At 46.5% G+C, this 20,507-nt stretch overlaps 1 protein-coding gene and 2 non-coding genes across 3 annotated transcripts; all 3 read left to right on the top strand.

Annotated features, from left to right (window-relative positions):
- The first annotated feature begins 8,638 nt into the window (after nucleotides 1–8,638).
- Nucleotides 8,639–18,474, top strand: LOC142301447 (large ribosomal subunit protein eL20). The gene is made up of 5 exons (XM_075342451.1): nucleotides 8,639–8,720; nucleotides 12,611–12,790; nucleotides 15,700–15,829; nucleotides 16,250–16,359; nucleotides 18,329–18,474. The coding sequence occupies exons 1-5, from the start codon at nucleotides 8,703–8,705 to the stop codon at nucleotides 18,419–18,421; spliced, it is 531 nt and encodes a 176-aa protein (XP_075198566.1). The 5' UTR covers nucleotides 8,639–8,702; the 3' UTR covers nucleotides 18,422–18,474.
- Nucleotides 8,977–9,107, top strand: LOC142304877 (small nucleolar RNA SNORA68). The gene has a single exon (XR_012753521.1). It is a non-coding gene; the product is annotated as a small nucleolar RNA SNORA68 (small nucleolar RNA).
- LOC142304876 (small nucleolar RNA SNORA68) lies at nucleotides 12,954–13,084 on the top strand. The gene has a single exon (XR_012753520.1). It is a non-coding gene; the product is annotated as a small nucleolar RNA SNORA68 (small nucleolar RNA).
- Nucleotides 18,475–20,507: the final 2,033 nt, after the last annotated feature.

Below are 20,507 nucleotides of genomic sequence, written 5' to 3'. Positions count from 1 at the left end.
ATCATCCCCAGTGGGAACCCGCAGCGGCAGCCCAATCATCCCTGGCCGCAAACCGCGAGTGGCGTAGTTGGACTTTATTTTTGTTTTTCTTTTATTTTTCATTTAAAACTGGTCGAGGGTGCCCCCGGCTCCGGTACCCCTCGAGCCATGGACCAGCCGGTTCCGAGCAGCCCGGCTGCCCCAGGGCGTGACACGTACGTATTTTAAGACAAATTCACAAGAATACATATAAACAGACATATAGTAAATATGTACACAGTCATTTACACTGAAATACATAGATATACACATCATACATTCACACAAACAGACACATTAGAAGTAGTTTTAACACGAGGAAGCCATCAGCAAGCCTCACTCACCTCCCCAGCTTAGCTTTCTCCCGGCATATAGCTGTGCAGGGCGCACTGCTTGATGGCCATCTCTTTAGCAGACAAGGCCGCACACTGCTATGTATACATCACAGGGGAGGTTGGGGGTATACATATTACTGGAGGGACACACACATTACTGGGGTGGGGGCATACAGCACTGGGGGGCATGCATGTTACTGCGGGGGCATACAGCTTTTAGAGGGCATACATTACACATTACTGGGCTGGGGGGCATTCAGCTCTGGGGGCATATACGTTACTGGGGTAGGGGGCATACTTATCTGAGGGGGCATATAGTTCGGGGTTAGCATGCACATTACTTGGGTGGCGGTAAACAGTATTGGGTGGCATACAGGTCTAGGTCGGCATACAGCAATGGCCAGCATACAGCTCTAGGGGGCATACACATTACTGGGGTAGGGGAGCATATAGTACCATTGGGAGGCATTCAGCTCTGGGGGAGGCATACAGCTCTGGGGGATACACATTGCTGGGGTGGGGGAGCATACAGCTCTGTGGGGAGGCTTAAAGCGCTAGGGCCATACAGCACTGGGGGACCCTGACTGATGCTGCAACTCCTCTCTTCATCTGTAGGATGGAAGCGCACATAGATGAACGTCAGTGCATGTGCACACAGTGTTAAAGAGCCAAGTGCAGCTGCCGGCCTGAGCACTGCGGTCCACGGAAATTGGCTCAGGGGCCACAGAATAGATCACCACCCCTGCCGATGGCGAGTGCCCCCTACCCCTCTTTCCAGGGCCCCGTTACTTGCCTGAGTGCTGACGCTGGCCCTGCTTGCATATTTCAGCAAGACAATGCTAAACCACATACTATATTGATCAAAACAGCATTGATTTGCAAAAGAAGAGTTCACCAAAGAAGAGTTCACCTGCAGTCCAGACTTTTCACCAATGAAGGAGGGTGGCGCTGGGCCACTCAGGTGCCGCACTCCTTTGCCAAGGAGACTGTGTGCGAATGTGACTTTGTGGTGTGCGAATGTGACGTTGGGGTGGGGTGCATGTCACTTACTGGTCTCTTTAGGCTGGTATCCATCACCCCGTTGGCAGTCGTCCTTATAGACAGATATTAACACACCCAACACTAGAGTTCACTTAGCCAAGCATAATCATTCATTTTTATTCTTCACACTTATGACAGACATGGCCTTTCTTTCCTTTCTTCCTCTCAGTGTGGGGAACTGCTCCTCGACCTGTCGCCCATTATTTTGGATCTTGTCCTCAAGCTCCTAGGGGTCTGTGCCTCCTTCCCCCTATCTCCATTCACCTTTATCCGACTCTGGGTCCTGATGGCTCTGTAAGCCAGTTGTGGTGAGCCATTGGCTCTGCACCTCTCAAGTTTAAATCAGAGTTCCCTGACTGGCCCTATCACCGAGACTACGTCTTCTCACACTTCAACTCTATTCTCTACTGGTCCCCTCACGAACCTTCCCTCCTGTCCACTTTCCCGCCATCTGCCACTCCTTCTTTCCACTAGCTTAACCCTATCTTATCTAACATCTAATCTAAAGTCGACTTGCTGTTAGATAGCAGCTGTTAATACTAACATAATGTGTCCAAAGAACACACAATGGAGTAATTTAGATGTCCAACACAATTTTATTACATAATAATAATATACAAAACATGTTAAAAGGTATTAAACACCACGACTGTAACCACACCGTGGGTCACAATGAGACAAATGAGGCTAATACAAGGAGTAATGACTCCATAAGGTGGGGGCCAGGACGGTGATATTTAAAAGTAAACACTAAGAGTAGGCAGATTGTAACTCATATCAGCATGAAGACATCAAATATCACCTCACTCCAATACTAATCAGACTATCAAACTGCCATGGATATTAGCAAGAAGTCCCTATAAGGTATGCAGCACCCCTATAACCACTATCACAACATATATCAAGAGTTAAGTAAGGTAGTTTCCCCAAGTAATACATAGGGCGGTATACGACATAGGGTGAATCAATACATACCGGGATATGCAATGGCAGGAAAACCACCGTCCAAAGCCCAAGCCCGATGCGCGTTTTGTGCCCTTTTTCATGGGCTACCACTTTTTTACCATGTTTTTAGATGCATTTTTGAGTGCAGATTTGTCACAAAACCTGAAGGGTTTCCTGAAGCCAGCAAAGTGAATGAGAATCCTGCAGTCTAATGCACATATTGCATATTTTCTCCTTGCAGATTTGTTCCATATATAAATCTGCAGCATGTCAATAATGACATTGTTTTTGCTGCAGATGTCATCCATTTTAATGAATGGGCAAAATCTACAACATAAAGGCATAAAAAAAAAATTCATCTGCATTTTTCCTACCAAGACATGGAGAAATAGTGCAGACATGGAGACATTAGTGCAGAGTGAGAATCCCAATAGCCGGCTACGGAGGAAAAAGGAAGATAAATCCCTCCCTCTCCTCCTCCGTGCCAGCCCGCCCCTCCGCAGCATCGGCCTGCCCCCCGCAGCTGAGGTCAGACCGCAGTCGCAGGGATACTAGCATGACACTCGGCTCCTGCTGTACTGCCAGCGCGAGCCGAGTGTCATGCGAGCATCGCACTAGTGCCCTGTGTGGCCCTGGCCTTACTTTAAAACACTACTCCAATAATAAGTAATAATTCCAAAAATAAGTAATAATAATAAGTAAGTAGTAATAATAATAGTAAAAAGTGATTATAACAGTAGAAATTAATAATGGTGCATGGTAATAATGAATAATATTGAAAATAGTAATATTAATAATGAATAATACAATGAACAAAAATATAAACAACACATGTTTTTGCTCCCATTTTTCATGAGCTGAACTCAGAATTCTAAGACTCTCAAAGAGTGTTCTCAAACTTGTCTAAATCTGTTAGGCTGCTTTCACACTTGCGTTGGACGGGATCCGTAGCATTGCGTTGTGTGACGGATGCACCGGATGCGTTGCATATAGTTGCACAACAGATGCAACGGATCATACAAAATAACGCAATCCGTTATAGTTTTTTTTTCTTGACTTTACACAACTTGGCATGCGCAGTTGTGTAAAGACGGATGCGTGAACGGAATCCGTCAAATGACGGATTCCAACGGAATCCGTCACCATAGGCGTCCATTATAAAAACAACGGACGCCGACGGAATCCTGCAGGTTGCGTTTTTTTGACAGTCCGCCAAGCGCAGAAAAACACTACATGCAGCATTCCATTCGCCAAGTGGATGCAACGCAGCGTCGGCTGACGGATGCAACGCAAGGCCATCCATTGCTATCCATAGCTAATAGAAGTCTATGAGGAATAAAACTGTTTCCTGCAACGGTTACCGTAATTCCTCAAGGCGTCAGATAGCAACGGATACCGTTCAACGCAAGTGTGAAAGCAGCTTAGTGAGCACACTTCTCTTTTGCAGAGATAATTCATCCACCTCACAGGTGTGGCATATCAAGATGCTGATTTGACAGCATGATTATTGCACAGGTGTGCCTTACGCTATGTGCGCACGCTGCATTTTTTTTACGCTGCGCTTTGGTGCGTTTTTTGCTGCGTTTTGCTGCGTTTTTGCTCACTGTGTTTTTATTTTTTTTTTTTTTATCAGTGAACAATGCCATTAAAGATTGTTGAGAAAAAAAAAAGGTCTGATGTAATTTCCTTCAATATGTTCTTCATTCTCCACTAGTGTATGCAGGAGAATAGACAGCTTCAGAACTACAAGGCTCAGCATGCTCCATCCAGGACTGTATGGCCACTGACACCTTGGTTTACCAACAGACTTGTGTGCAATTATTCCACAGTGAGTACACCAACATTCCCCGGTCCGGCCCGCCACCTCTGGCCTACATCACTCCCCGTGTCCTGGACTCTGAGCCCCAGGGCACCCACCCCTAACCACGGAGGGGTTAAACAACCAGCTGCCACTCCATCGCCCCTGGGTGCTTTCCAACAGCAGCGTCGGTACTCCATATTACCACACACCGTCGGTGGCGTCACGAAATATCCACAGCAATCCCCGTACATATACGCCCCTCTTTTATTCGAGTGTCCGTGCGACCCCCGGGTCCGGAAACCCCTCGAGCCACTACAGATCCGGATTCGAGCAGCCCAGCATCTGCTGACGTGGGGGCGACACGTATGCAAGAGAGCAGACAGCAGCTGCATAACTACAAGGCTCAGCATCCTCCATCCAGGACTGTATGCAGGAGTTTTTTGCCCCCCAAAAAAATGACGTGGGCTTCGCCATATTTTTGTATGCTAGCCAGGTACAGCAGGCAGGTACGGGCTGCCCACAACCCCCAGCTGCCTATTTGTACCCGGCTGGGAACCAAAAATATAGGGAAGCCCTTTTTTTTTAATTATTTCATGAAATAATTAAAAAAAACTATGTGGGCTTCGCCCAATTTTTGAGTCCAGCCAGGTACAACTATGCAGCTGGGGATTGGAATCCGCAGTGCAGGGTGCCCAAGCTTTCTGGGCACCCCGCTGCGAATTGCAGTCTTCAGCCACCCCAGAAAATGGCGCTTTCATAGAAGCGCCATCTTTTGGCGCTGTATCAAACTCTTCCAGCTGCCCTGATGTCGGGTGGCTCGCTGGGTAATAATGGGGTTAAGGCTAGCTGTATATTATCAGCTGGCCCTATGCCCGAAATTCAGGGTGTCACGCCAATATTAGACATGGCCACCATGAATTTCTAGTAAAGATCAAAAAAAACACAACACAGAGAAAAATATTTTTATTAGAAATAAAACACAACACAATTAATGACTCCATCTTTATTGAACTAAAGAACCCCCGTCCGCAGTAATCCTGGGTCAGGGTCCCGCGATGTCCAATCCGGATCCATTATCATCTGATCGGTTTGCTGGAAGGCAAATATCATCTGATCAGTTTGCTGGAAGGCAAAGCAATCAGATGATGTGTCAGGTTCAAGGATGTGAATCACATGACACCTCAGCTGATTGTATAAACACCGTTTATACAATCAGCTGATGCATCAGTGCAAAAAAAAAACCACTACTTACTTCTGTGCAGACTTCCGTCAGATTGCTGCAGGACCCGGCGGTAATCAGCTAATGAAGTCACCTGACCACATCAGCTGATCGTTTAAGCCGGCCAAGCAGTAAAAAGCAGACTTCACCGCTGGACTTATACGATCAGCTGATGCAGTCAGGTGCCGCATCAGCTGATCACCGGCAGGCCCTGCAGCCATCGGACATGTCCCGGGAGACTGTAGACAGGTGAATAAGACATTTTTATTTCTACTGTTCACGTTTGATTTCGCAGCTGCTTCCACCTCCCGCCTGGCCATGGCGCGGGACAGGAGCGGACATGGCACAGGACGGGAGGTAGAATCAGTGGTGACGGTCCCGGGAGGAATCCTCTTCCTGTACACGTCACTGTACTACCCACCTCTTGCGTTTATAGCTGCGTTTTTAGTCATTAAAACACAGCTATATTTGCAATTTGCGTTTTTCATTGCGTTTTTGAACAACTGATTGAACTCAATGGGTGGAAAATGCAGTTAAAAACACAAAAATAATTGACATGAAAAAAACGCTGTGTGCAGACAGCAAAATGAAAACTCATAGACTTTGCTAATGAAGCAAAGTCATGCAGTTTTCTGAACAAAAACGCACTCGAAAAACGCTCAAAAACGCCGCAAAAAACGCACTGTGTGCACATAGCCTAAAGGGGGCTACGATATCGGTAATGTTTTATCGTCGGGGTCACGTTGTTAGTGACGCACATCCGGCGTTATTAAAGATATCGTAGTGTGTAAGAGTTTTGTGCGATCTAAAACGATTGCAAAAGCGGCACAAATCATTTGCCGTGCAGAGCTCGTCCTAAAACCAAAAATCGTTTATTTCTAATTAGCGATGTTGTTCCTGCGGTAGCACACATCGCTATGTGTGACACTGCAGGAGCGAGAAACATTTCATTACCTGCGTCCACTGCCAATGCGGAAGGAAGGAGGTGGGCGGGATGTTTACGTCCCGCTCATCTCCGCCCCTCCGCTTCTATTGGACAGCTGCCGTGTGACATCGCTGTGACGCCGCACGACCCGCCCCCTTAGAAAGGAGGCGGATCGCCGGCCAGAGCGACGTCGCAGGGCAGTAAGTACGTGTGACGTGGGAGCGCGATTTTGTGCGCGACGGGCAGCGATATGCCCGTGACGCACAAACGAGGGGGCGGGTACGCACGCTACGATATCGTCACCGATATCGCTACCGTGTAAAGCCCCCTTTAGGCTGGCCACAATACAAGGTCACTCTACAATGTGCAGTTTTATGCCCTGTGCACACACTGCATTTTTGTTGTGGTTTTGGGTGCAGAATTGGTGCAGCTTGTGTTCATAAGCTTCATGCAGTCATTCCCCAACAAAGTCTATGCCAAATCCAAAATTCTGTGCGCACGTTGCTTCTTTATTCCTTACAGATTTTGCTGCAGATTTTCTGCAGCAAAAAGCAGCAGCATGAAACTTCTTTTCTGCAGGTCCCTGCGTTTTTCCCTGTGTTTTGTCTTTGATAATGTTAAAAAACCGCAGGGACAAAAACGCACCAAAAATGCATGCGTTTTTCTGCCAGAGGTGTGTTTTTGTTTTTTGCTGGAGAAACAAATCTTCAGTGTGCGCACATAGCCTAAAGGCCCTGTCACACGGAGATAAATCTGCGGCAGATCTGTGGTTGCAGTGGACAATCAGTGCCAGGTTTGTGGCTGTGTACAAATGGAACAATATGTCCATGATTTCACTACAACCACAGATCTGCCAAAGATTTATCTCTGTGTGTGACGACGGGGCCGTTAGTCCGCTCCTCTTCAATGGCTGTGGCAAGTTACTGGACATTGGCAGGAACTTGAACACGCTGTCATATACACCGATCCAGAGCATCCAAAACATTCTCAATTGGTGACATGTCCGGTGAGTATGCTGTCCATGCAAGAACTGGGATATGGTCAGCTTCCAGGAATTGTGTAGAGATCCTTCCAACATGGAGCCATGCATTATGATGCTGTAACATGAGGTGATGGCTGTGGATGACTGGCACAACAATGGGCCTCAGGATCTTATCACAGTATCTCTGTACATTGAAAATGGCATCAATAAAATGCACCTGTATTTGCTGTCCATAACATACACCTGCCCATACTGTAACCCCACCGCCGCCATGGGCCACTATTCACAACGTTGATATCAGCAAACCGCTCTCCCATGCCATGTACGCAGTCTATCTGCCCTGTACAGTGAAAACTGGGATTCATCCAGGAAGAGCACCTCTCCAATGTGCCAGCTGCCATCGAATGTATTTTCCCCTGCACTTTTTATGTACATTAGGTTACTTGTGTTTTTTCAGTGAGGTTTTCCGTGCACTTATATAACTTGCGCTTTTATTGTATTTTTGGCGCTGCAGTTTTTTGTCTCTGGTGTCTCGGACTGCTTTGTCTTTGAAACGTCCTGGTATGTAGCGTTGCCAAAACTTTATGGACATTATGTGTGGAGTACATGCTTGTCTGCAGTGGAAACACACTAAAAACGCACTGTGTGCTTTTGTCTAGTGCAAGAAGTGGAGAAAATCTGTACATAAAACTCAGCGCACCCGAAAGAGAAAAGGACGCACCTCAGATGATTGTGCTGAGAAATAAAGAAGCGCATGGCAGGAGATTTCTATACCTCCCATCCACTTTACTGCGGTTTATATGCACCAACAACACTCAGCGTCAAATAATCAAATACTGATCGTGGGAAAGATGATGGTGAATAAGAGTAATAGTGATAAAAGCAAGAATGGATAATATTAATGATTCTTAGGGCAAAAACTCAGCTTTGCAGTGCAAAACCCAAATGGCAAAAACAATTGGGTTTTGCACTGCAAAGCTGAGTTTTTGCCCAAATTTCTGCCACAAAAAGGCTGCAGTTTGAACTGCATAGTGCGGACAAGAAACCCAAATTCCCATAGACTTTGCTTGAAAAGCAGAACACAACCATTTTGGCATTAAACGCTGCAGTTGAAAAAGCAGGTAAAAAGCAACGTGCGTTCTTACCCTTATACTAATCAATAAATATATTAATGAATGAAGGCTTCAGGCAGCTTTCCTCAATGCTATGAAAGTGAGGTCAATACTAATTCCGTCCACTGGGCGGCGCACTTTATGCTCACAGACGCCGTCACCACGAGTCTTCACTCGCCGGATATAGAATGACTGACAGGAAAATTAGCAAATCAGGATCCCGGATGTGTTCAAGGCCAGCCAATAGGAAGCCGATTGCAGAGTGACGTATCGCGGCGCAAGCCCCAGTACTTCCTTTCGCTAGGCGGCAGGGATCGAGGCAGCATGAAGGCGTCCGGCACTGTAAGAATCCGCGTGTATTCGGGGCATGGGGGCACATAGTGGGGAATGGGGTGTTCTGTGAGGACCCTGGCTCTTCCCCGCAGGCGCCGTGTGCTCTGGCTCTGGTGGGGCACGGCTTACTTTTGCTTTAGACGCGCTGCTTTCTTGCGGCCTACATCATGGCGGCTCTGGTTCGGCCATGCGGGCCTCCGTAATGTAAGGCCGCAGCCTCTCGTGCGGTGCGGCCCGCTCCATGTGCTCTGTCCATAGACTCTATATTGCACGCAAACCCAAAGGTCACCAGTGCTGCTCCCTGGTGATCCTGTCTGCAGTGCGCACAGACACAGGACCTGGTCGCCTTCCATGGGCTGCTGTGCTCATGGCAGTGATATCGCAGGCCCGACAGCTCCCTCATCTCTACCAGGAGTCTGCCTGCTGTAAGGACCCGGGGGGATACAGCAGGGCCTTGGTTGTGGCATCTTCCTGGTGCTGCAATCCCATGTGTCCTGGCTAGAAACAACCATGAGTTCTAGGGTCGGTGTAGAGCTCGTGTCCCTGCCCACAGATGGTGACCCCACCGGTCACAGCCTCAGAGATGGCTTTCTCTTGTCAGCAGGTCATAGCTCTCACCAGTTCAAGGCTGTCAGTAGAATTGAAAGGTCTTAAGAGCTGCTGAATTCTTTTAAACCATCGCAGCAGCTGTATGGACCTTTATGGGCTTGGGTGGGAAGCATCCATCCAGCTAATGGCCGCCGTACACTACTAGGACAACCCCTTCTGGTTCCATACGTTTCCCCCAGGTAAAGTAAGGCTACTTTCACACTTGTGTTGGATGGCTTCTTTTTTTTTTTTTTCTTTACAGTTTTACCGGCAGCAGACTATTGTGAACGATCAGCTGAGCGCTCTCAATAGCCGGCGGCCGGGCGCTCAGCTGATCGTTCGGCTGCCGAGAATGTGTGCGGGGGGCGGAGCCGAGTGCGCCATGGTGCTGAGGACAGGTGAGTGTGTACATACATGCGGAGTGGAGTGCGGGAGAGGGCGGAGCCAAGCGGGGACGTGTCGGGCTCCCTGCACACGTAGCGAGGGTAAATATCAGCAAAGCACTTTGCTTGGTTACCCGATATTTACCTTGGTTACGGGTGCAAGGAGCCAGAGAGAGCATGCGCAGTGAAACGGATTGCGCTGCTCAAACGCGACATGCTGCCTTCCTCCCGCCCGGCGCAGCATCAAAATAACAACGCTGCGTCGTCCAGCAGATGCAACGCTGACACTTGCGTTACAGTGCGTTGTCCATACAAGTCTATGGAGAATAGCGCAGTGCGTTAACGGACTGCGCTATTCTCTATAGTGATGGACTGCGCTGAACGCAAGTGTGAAAGTACCCCAATACAAGCCTAATCTCGCCAGGGCTCACATGAATTCACACAAGCCCCACGTCTAATCACCGCTGGCTTCTGTCTCCGCACCTTCAAACAAATGCGTTAATTAACAAAGTGAGCGCCGCGGCTGCTATTCACTTCCTGCTGATTGCTTCTGTGTCCGAAGGTGAGGAGACAAGCTGGCACTGATTGGACACGGGGCTCGCGTGACTGCATGTGAGCCTCGGCAATGCTGGCACCACTGAGGTGTGTAGTAGGGCAGCATGGTGGCTCAGTGGTTAGCACTGCAGTCTTGCAGCTCTGGAGTCCTAGGTTCAAGTCCCACCAAGGACAACATCTGCAGGGAGTTTGTATGTTCTCCCTGTGTTTGTGTGGGTTTCCTCCCACACTACAAGAACATACAGATGGGTACCTTAGATTGCAAGCCTCAATGGAGACTGTTGCCAATGTATGTAAAGCGCCGTGGAATTAATAATGCTATATAGATATTATTTTACCTGGGGAAAACGTATGGAATCAGGAATTTAGGTTTTTGGGTTGGTTTTGTTTTGTTTTTTTTGTTTGTTTTTCACCACCAGACCATGTATGTGTGATCACTGATGTACAAAATGTATTGGTCAGCATCTCTATTCTCAGCGCCACTTCAATCCTCTTCTATACCATGTGCTAGCCGGCTCACTTCAGTGTTTACTGTGCAGAGCAGCAGTCACTTTTCGTCATGAGTCTGTCTCAGTACAAGGCTCTCGTAGACTTTTCTTTGAGAAAGTAATGATTTGCAGGGAGTTCTGGCCAGACAGAATTAGTCACAAGATGGCAGAGAAGGATCTGAGTGGCTCTGGGAAAACTGAGAAGAAAGTCACCAGTAAGCATTTTACTACACACAGGGAACATGCATTAATGATGCTTAAAAAAAGACTATGTTGCACTTTAAAATGTCATCCATGTCTATCAATTATGGTGGGATCCGCTGACCATCTGATCTGTACTGTAAGGATTGGGTGGATTGAGCACTGATTCTTCTGTTCAGCTGGGAGATAATTAGGAAGAATTATCTGTGACTCTTCCATAGATGAGACAGGAGCGCTCCGCTAGGTATTCATGTGTATAGATCAGTCAGGAGAGAGCTCAGCCTTCTAGTGTGAATGTCCAGCCTGAATGGCTGACCTTATGGTGGCATTGCCAGTTCATTAGGGAGTTTGATATAGATTCTTACAATAAAAAAAAAAAAAGTTGGCCACTACTTGTAAATCCCCCTCATCAAACACTATCCGCTCCACTCTAGTGTTCTGCCTGGTCCCACGCTGGACCTTTGTTTCCAACGGGGTGTCACATGACTGCTGCAGCTAGAACTGCTGCAATCGTTGCATGACTCCTATTGGTGCAATGGGAAGCTGGAGGGGCTCTTGGCAACAGATTGGAGAAGTGTTATCAGTCTATTAGGTGAGGGTTTTTTCACCACAATGGTGCAATTAAAAAGGGTTTACATGTAGTAGCTAAGGGTACCATCACACTTTAGCGACGCTCCAGCGATCTGACCTGGTCAGGATCGCTGGTGCGTCGCTGGTGAGCTGTCAGTCAGGCAGATCTCACCAGTGACCAGCCCCCAGCGAGGCATGGAAGCAATGCTGCGCTTGGTAACTCAGGTAAATATCGGGTAACCAAGCGCTTGGTTACCCGATATTTACCTTGGTTACCAGCGCACACCGCTTAGTGCTGGCTCCCTACACTCCTAGCCAGAGTACACATCGGGTTAATAAGCAAACCGCTTTGCTTATTTACCCGATGTGTACTCCGGCTACGTGTGCAGGGAGCCGACACTGGCAGCCTGAGAGCCGCGAACACTAGTAACCAAGGTAAATATCGGGTAACCAAGCAAAGCCCTTCGCTTGGTTGCCTGATATTTACCTTGGTTACAGTTAACTGCAGGCTGCCAGAAGCCGGCTCCCTGCACATTCAGATCGTTGCTCTCTCCCTGTCAAACACAGCGATGTGTGCTTCACAGCGGGAGAGCAACGTCCAAAAAATGAACCAGAGCAGTGTGTAACGAGCAGCGATTTCACAGCAGGGGCCAGATCGCTGCTCAGTGTCACACACAGCGAGATCGCTAATGAGGTCACTGGTGCGTCACAAAAACCGTGACTCAGCTGCGATCTCGCTATGTGAGAAGTACCCCTAACATCTCTTAAGATGGCTACATCTGTACATCTCCTGATTGCTTGAACTTGTCTGACCGATGAGTCCTTATTAGAGCATACTGAAATATTGACTTCCCTGACCCCTATCACTGTTGTGCTTTTTTTTTTTTTCTTTTCCCCATTTATATTGGGTATTAGTGTGATAACAAACGATCAATGGCCTTTTACCAGCTAGATCCCTACTATAGACTACACAGAGGAGCCCAGTCAGATGGAGTTGAACTGCGCATTGTCAAACCTTGATCATTTCTATTGTAGTACCATACAGACGTCTTGTAACATAACCATCTACTGTTCATAGTACTATTTTTTTTATAATTGTTTCTTCTCATTGTAGCTGAGGGAGTACAAGGTAATTGGGCGCAGTTTGCCTACAGCGAAGACTCCTGCGCCTCCTCTCTATCGTATGAGGATCTTCGCACCCAACCATGTTGTGGCAAAATCTCGGTTCTGGTACTTTGTTTCGCAACTCAAGAAAATGAAGAAGGCGTCTGGAGAGATTGTATACTGTGGACAAGTAAGTGGTCACTACACTAGCGATGGAGGATGTGCCAAATATCACCCAGCATCCTGAACGTTAGTGCTCCTATAAAATACTGTAATATACTCGGATTCCTGCCTCGCGTGTGCTGTCTCTTCTAATGCTCAGTATGTTTGGTTTTAATGGCTGATATTGCAGAAAGGCACACTTAACCCAAAGATTATTAATTTCCCATGTAGTAATCTTGTCTTGTGTGCCCAAAGTAAAGGTACCTTGTCGCCTTTCAGGAGCTCATGTGCCCATGAAAGTGAAATTGAAGGTCCTATATATAGATGGTTATCAGTCTTTTTCTGCCTTTATTTTCTGAGCTGTAGATGCTTTTATCATATGCTTGTGCTTAAAATCGAATAACTAGGACTCCTATTATTATTTTTTTTTTTCTTTTTTCTTTGAGACTTTAATATAAGGACATGTACCAAAGTATAAGTGCACATACACATGGTCAGCTGTGGATTTTCAATATTATGACATAACCACATTGTAAACTTTAATATCTCCTCTACACCAGTTTTTTTTATACATTTGTTTACACATAACAAAAATAACTTTCTGCCCTTTTATGACTTCCTCCATTTTTCTGTGTATATATAATTTCTATTGTATTTTCCGCTTTATAAGATGCACCCCAAATTTAGAGGAGGAAAATGGGAAAGAATAATTTTTAATGTTAAAATGAGTCGGTCTTATAATCCTAGTGCGTCTTATATCTCACCGGGGGGGGGCGGCTCAAGGAGGTCAGTCTTATAATCCTAGTGCGTCTTATATCTCACCGGGGGGGCGGCTCAAGAAGGTCAGTCTTATAATCCTAGTGCGTCTTATAGCTCACCGGGGCGGCGGCTCAAGAAGGTCACAGTAGGTAGGGTCAGCGATGCTGCGGGCTCAGAGGAGGGTGTATTGCAGGTCAGGAGAGTCGGCAATACTGCAGGATCGGAGTTGACGCGGTGGCGGGCACCATTGATCTGCCGGCAGGCTACAGGGGTGTCGCTGCGGTGGCGGACACCATTGATCTGCCGGTGATGTCCTTCACAGGGCAGGGTGTCTCGTCGGCGGGTGCCATTGATTTGACTGCGGCTCCGTTCAATCGCCTGCAGTTGATGAGATGGACTGCAAAAAAATGGCAGAAGAGAGGCGACTTATGAGCAGATAGGAATCAGCGACCATTTTCTTAAAGTCCATCATGTCAGTCTGCGCACGTGCCACCTCCATGGCCATTTTCTTGGAAGTCCATTGTGTTAACCGTGAGCGATTCAAAGCAGTTAGGTCAATGCACCCGCTGCCGAGACACCCCGTCCTGTGACCCTCCTGAGTTACTCCACTGCAGTGACATCTCTGCAGCCCGCTGGCAGATCAATGGCGCCCGCCGCAACATCACCAAGCCTGTCCTGTGACCCTCCCGAGCTGCTCCTCTGAGCTCAGTATCGCCGACCCTGCCTCCTATGATCTCGCTCCACCGTCCTGGTAAGCCATATCCGTTTTGTAAGACGCACCCCCACTTTACCACTAGTTTTGGGGGGGGGAGTGCGTCTTAACAATCCAGAAAATACAGTGTATATACTGTATTTTTCGGAGGAAAATAAGGGGTGCGTCTTGAAATCCGAATATAGCTTACTGGAGGGGCTGCCTCTGTCCTGGGGGCCGGCTGCCTCTCTGTGCGGGCGGCCTGCTGGTTGCCACTCTGTGCGGAAGGACTGCAGTGACTGGCAGGTGTCCAGTGTGTCCGCGGTCCCAGTTTCAAATGATGGAGCCGGAAGTCAGCGCGTGTGCAGATGGAGCTCTTAGATGAGAGCTCCATCTGTGCCACTCCTTGAGTCAGTGTGTGCGCAGATAAAGCTTCTGGATGAGAGCTCCATGTGCGCATGCGCTGCTCCATCCAGGCGCCGTGATTTGAATCAGGACCGCAGACAGACTGAGACACTCACACCACTTACCTGCTCCACCACTGACCCGTTGCCACCACAGACCCACCGCAGCTGCCAGCACAACCTCTGCCTCCTGTGAACCCGCTTCACCACCACTGCTGCCCCCCCTCCGGTAAGACAACACCGGCGTATAAGATGGACCCAACTTTATATATATATATATATATATATATATATATATATATATATATATATATATATATATATATATATATATATATATATATATATATATATATATATATATATATATATATATTTTAAATCTCTAAATTTTGGGTGCGTCTTTTATAATCGGGTGCGTCTTATAAAACGAAAAATACGGTATAATCAATGAAATGTACCCACCATAGTGTGATAAATTTGTCACAACCAAAAACTGGTGTAAATTCTCAAATCTACACCAGCTTATTGCTGGGGATTGTCCTATATTTTAAGACTATTCTAAAAGGTCTGTGTGCTGCGCCAAACATCTGTAATTTGTGAGGCAAGCCCCATGCATTGTAACTCTTAAGTGTTTTATATTTTAGTACAAAATATAACCTAGGATAAAAACTGAGTAAGTTAAAAGCAATAGTACATGTAAATATAGCACAAAATGGCAAGAATGACTGGTACATTAAAGGTTTAGTCCACTTTTAGTAACTTTTTTTTTTTAAACTTAAATGCAAATATTTGGAGCTAAAAATCATTCATGTGACCTGTTGATAAAACTTCTCAATCTTTGAAAGTCATGAGATGGACTTCTTGTTACAGAACAAGCTCACTTATTGCTTCTCAGTTAACTCATTCTGCAGTCAGCAACACAGTGGCTATAGAAGGCAAAATTCATAATGATGCCCAATTGCAAAAGTTTTTGCCCCCAATTAAATGCATTTAAGTATCAACAGATTTGACAAACCCATTTAAGCTTTCAGGATAGTCCTAAAGTTCTACAAAAAAATATAACCCTTATGTTTTTTGCAGGTTTTTGAGAAGTCTCCTCAGAAGGTGAAGAACTTTGGCATCTGGCTGCGGTATGATTCTCGTAGTGGAACACATAACATGTACAGAGAGTACAGAGACCTGACTACCGCTGGTGCTGTCACCCTCTGCTGTAAGTATATCCTGGAAGACAGGTCTGTCAACTTCAGATCCTATTTTGTTGGGAACTTACCTGCTCCATGGTGCTAAATTTAAAGAATAAAACTCCTGATTCTAAAATATTTAGTTTGTAAGTTTGATGCGCTATTAGACACTTACTAGTTATCTAATTTTTAATCTCCCTTAGGCCAGAGTCACACTTGTGAGAGACTCGTGAAAGTCTTGCATCACATCACCAGACATGGCCTGCAGCTCTCCGGACAGGAGCATCTCAGCTGCATAGAAATACATGCAGCTAACCCGCTCCAGTCAGGAGAGTGTGTGGCCACGCCGGGTGATGCAATGTGAGACTCGCGCGAGTCTCTCGCAAGTGTGACTTCAGCCTTACTCTGTTAAGCTTGATTTGACTAACCCAATAATTTCACCCTTTTAGACCGTGATATGGGTGCACGCCATCGCGCTCGTGCCCACTCCATTCACATTATGAAAGTGGAGGTGATTCCTGCCAACAAGTGTCGCCGACCAGCCATCAAGCAGTTCCACGTAAGTAATACATCATCATGCATTACAGAACTAATTGATTTAAAATGTAACATTCCTTTATTGCACTTTAACATTACTTCTCCCTGATAGCTCTTGTTTTATATGAACTTATGAAAGATCTTGTTCTCAGTAGTAAATTGGCACAGTATCCACTTTACATGCCTTTTTAGCTGGAAATTTGACAAGAAAAAAATTACACTCCTGTTAAGTCTCCTGCCACTTTTTCTACTTTACTGGATTGATTTTCATTTAGGCCCGTAAGCACTGCGGTCTCATGCCATACATGCAGGCATTACCACCAACACCAGCGACTGGATGACCCTTTGAGGAGCTTGAGATTAGATATTTGGATAGTTTTAGACCTAGAATGTTTTCTCTAGTTGCCCTAGCGATTGCACAGATTCATATACTATATAATTTGCTTGAATAGTGGCTGATGCTTATAATACAGACACTGCTGTTCTCTAATTAGTAATATGGATCTACAGTGTCACTCATTATATGGCTCTGTTGTGAAATGTGTAGCGGCTTTGGCCTGATACCCTTACCCCTAACAGGCCAGCCTGTGAGGCACATTCTTATAAGGAACTTCGTCAGCAGGATTTAGGCCCCCAAACTATCACCAACCTATTATACAGGGCAGTGACAGGTTTACCACGAATATATTCTCTGGCAGTTTGAGTGAAAAAGGAAGCAAAATGCTGTATTGAATATGACTGAAATCATAAGGGTGTAACTGCTCTCCCTGTCAGTTAAAGGGAACCTGTCACCAGTTTTGGGGCCTATAAGCTGCAGCCACCACCAGTGGGCTTTTATATACAGCATTCTAACATGCTGTATATAAGAGCCCAGGCCGCTGTGTAAACGTAAAAATTAATTTAGAATACTTAAACGGTCGCAGCGGTGGAGTTGGTTCATATGGGCGTCTCCGGTGCCAGCGCCTTTTTCTTTCCGCCATTTTTGTCGTCCTGAAGCCTGGCCGCATGACTCATCCTTCGTCATCCATACTCGCCGGCATTGAGGTCCTGCGCAGGTGCACTTTGATGTGCCCGGAGCAGGGCAGATCAAAGTATTGTAGTGCGCCGGCGAGTGTGTGACGTAGGACGCGTCATTCACACAGGCTTCAGAAGGACAACAAAGATGGCCAAATGAGGCGGAGGCACCGGACAACGGAGACGCCCATATGACCCAACTCCACTGCAGCAACCATTTAAGTATTATAAAGTGATTTTTACCTTCTACACAGCGGCCTGCGCTCTTATATACAGCATGTTAGAATGCTGTATATAAGAAGAGCCCACTGATGGAGCCGCAACTTATAGGTCACAAATCTGACAGGTTCCTTTTAAGCTGGCCTTGCCTTTCTTCCCCTGTTGGCTTGTTTGACTCTAGGGGTGACTTGTGATGACATACTTGGCTTAAGACATAAGTTCAGCCAGGAGAGGGTTGGGTAGCTTGTGCCACCCTGTTAAAGCATCACTCCAGCTTTATTTTTCTTATTGCACCTCTGAAGTGGGGCTTTAAATCTAAGTCCCCTTACCAGTGTCTGATACTCGCCTCCTCTTTGGTTCATCTTCTGGCGACTTGGTCTTCTATCTCTGCCAGTCAGTTTTCTATGATTTGTGACCTGCCAGCAGGCAGTGTTTTATGGAGCATGGCAGAAGTCACTCTAATACATCTGAGAGCCTTGTACAGGCCTCATTCTCATAGAGATGCATTGAGAGCTTGTGACATAACTTCTTACGTCTGGTCAGTCAGAAGTTACGGGCATAAAATAGCATCACGAGACTGGTGTGGCGTATGTTAAAGCTGAAGTCGCTGGAAGGGGAGTATGTGATGGGGCAGGGGACTTACATTTACAGCGCCACTCCAGCACTGGGGAAAAAAAAAGCCACAATGCTTTAAATAGTTGTTGTTTATTATTTTTTTTTTGTCTGAAAGCTTAATTTGTTTTCTAAACTTTTCTTAGGACTCAAAGATCAAGTTCCCTCTGCCACACAGAGTTTTGCGTCGCCAGCACAAGCCCCGCTTCACCACCAAGAGACCAAACACCTTCTTCTAAACAAGGCACCGTCCTTGTTCTGTGGTCAAATAAAATTCTTATTTGGAAATGTCTTTGGGTTGTTTTTGGTTGTTTGTTTTTTTTTTCCTCCTGTAGTACTTAACACACATTCTTTGGAGGGTGGTTGGGGCTCGCTTAATCTCACTTCTAAAAGTCCATCCCTCTAGCAGATGGTGGCACTGGTAAATGAGTATTGCTGCTTTTTCCAGACACTATTGGCACTTTTATGAAAAATTACATTGGTGACAGTTTATAGAAACAAAATTTACAAAGTAAAATGGAAATAAGATTTCAGAATGGGCAGATACTTGGCAAATGAAATTTTGATTGAAATGTAAAGTAATGGACCTAGGACGGCGTAATCCTATTGCTGCATATACATTAAATGGAAGTACCATATTTTTCGGACTATAAGACTTTTTTCCGCCCCAAATGTTGGGGGAAAGTGGGGGGGTGCATCTTATAGTCTGAATGTAGGGCTGTGGGGAATGAGGGGGCTGCGGTGGCACGGGTCATCGGGGGCACGAGCAGGCTACAGCTGCGCCTACCGTGACCACGTGGGCCTCATTTCATATGCACGCCCTTCCTCCAGCCAATCATCTCTCAGCGCTGAAGCCGGCGCTGAAAGGTGGGCGGGGGGGTGCGCGCATACTAAACAGCCGGCTGCATGATCACCCCTGGCAACTACAGTCTGCAGTGATCATGTGCAGCTGTATTCACTGCCCCCTGCGCAGCATCAACGTGGGGGGCAGTGAATAAGTATACTCGCCGGCCACAATCACTGCAGCATTGCGATGTACTCCTGTCTGTGGAAACTAGCAGTGCTTACAGGGATGACGTCATCACTGTGCGCACGTATCTACACACAGCCGCAGCCTGCACAGACAGGAGAACACCGTGATGCTGCAGGGATCGTGGCCGGCTCCACACAGGTCAGTGGCGCTGCTGCTGACAGACGGGAGGAGGAGTGATGCTGCGTGGAGCGAGGAAAGGTGAGTGAACGTTTTTTTGTTTGTTTTTTTTTTTTGTTTTTTTGTGTGCCACAGGATGCGGCCATACGCCAGGATGGGGGCATATAGCAAGATGCGGCCATACGCCAGGATGGGGGCATATAGCAGGATGCGGCCATACGCCAGGATGGGGGCATATAGCAGGATGCGGCCATACACCAGGATGGATGAGGGCTTGCTATCCTCACATTTTTTGCTTAAAATTTTATTTTCCTATTTTCCTTCTCTAAAACCAGGGTGCGTCTTATGGTCCGGTGCGTCTTACAGTCCGAAAAATACGGTATACATGGTACTACAGAACAGGAGAAAGACTTGGGGATTCTGGTTACAAATGAGCTGAGCAGCAGCTGCTAAAGCAAAAAAGATATTAGTGTGTATAAAGAGATTAGATCCCGTGATCCCAATGTATTGACCCTCTATATATCACTTGTAAGGCCACATCTGGAATATGGGATCCAGGTTTGGGCTCCACATTTTAAAAAGGACATTCAGAAGTTAGTTCAAAGGCGGCTAACTAGACTACTACAAGGAATGGAAGGCCTCCCATATGATGAGGTTGAAAAAGTTAGATATGTTTAGCTTAGAAAAAAGATGTCTCTGAGATCTCATTTATATGTATAAATGTGTGGGAAATATTAAAGGACTGGCACATGACATTTCTTCTAAGGACTAGGGGGCAACTACTGAGAATGGAAGAAAGGCGACTCCGGCAGCTAAATGGGAAAGGGTTCTATACAGTTAGAGCAGTCAGACTGTGGAATGCCCTACCACAAGAGGTAGTGATGGCAGATACTATAACAGCTTTTAAAATAGGGCTGGATGATTTTCTTATAACCAACATTGTTGTGTGTACTAAGTGACCTAGGTCTTTTTCTTTATCGCTTCATTGGGGGACACAGAGACCATGGGTTGTATGCTGCTGCCACTAGGAGGCGACACTAAGCAAAACAAGGAAAACTCCTCCTATGCAGTATACACCCACCAACTGGCAATTGTACCTCAGTTTAAAGGGAACCTGTCAGCAGAAATTTCCCCTAAAACCTAACAGATTCCCCCTCTGCAGCTCCTGGGCTGCA

Source organism: Anomaloglossus baeobatrachus, chromosome 4 (genome assembly GCF_048569485.1).
Source record: "Anomaloglossus baeobatrachus isolate aAnoBae1 chromosome 4, aAnoBae1.hap1, whole genome shotgun sequence".
NCBI lineage: Eukaryota > Metazoa > Chordata > Amphibia > Anura > Aromobatidae > Anomaloglossus > Anomaloglossus baeobatrachus.
The sequence above is the reverse complement of the archived record's forward strand: the minus strand, read 5'-3'. Positions and strand labels throughout refer to the sequence as shown.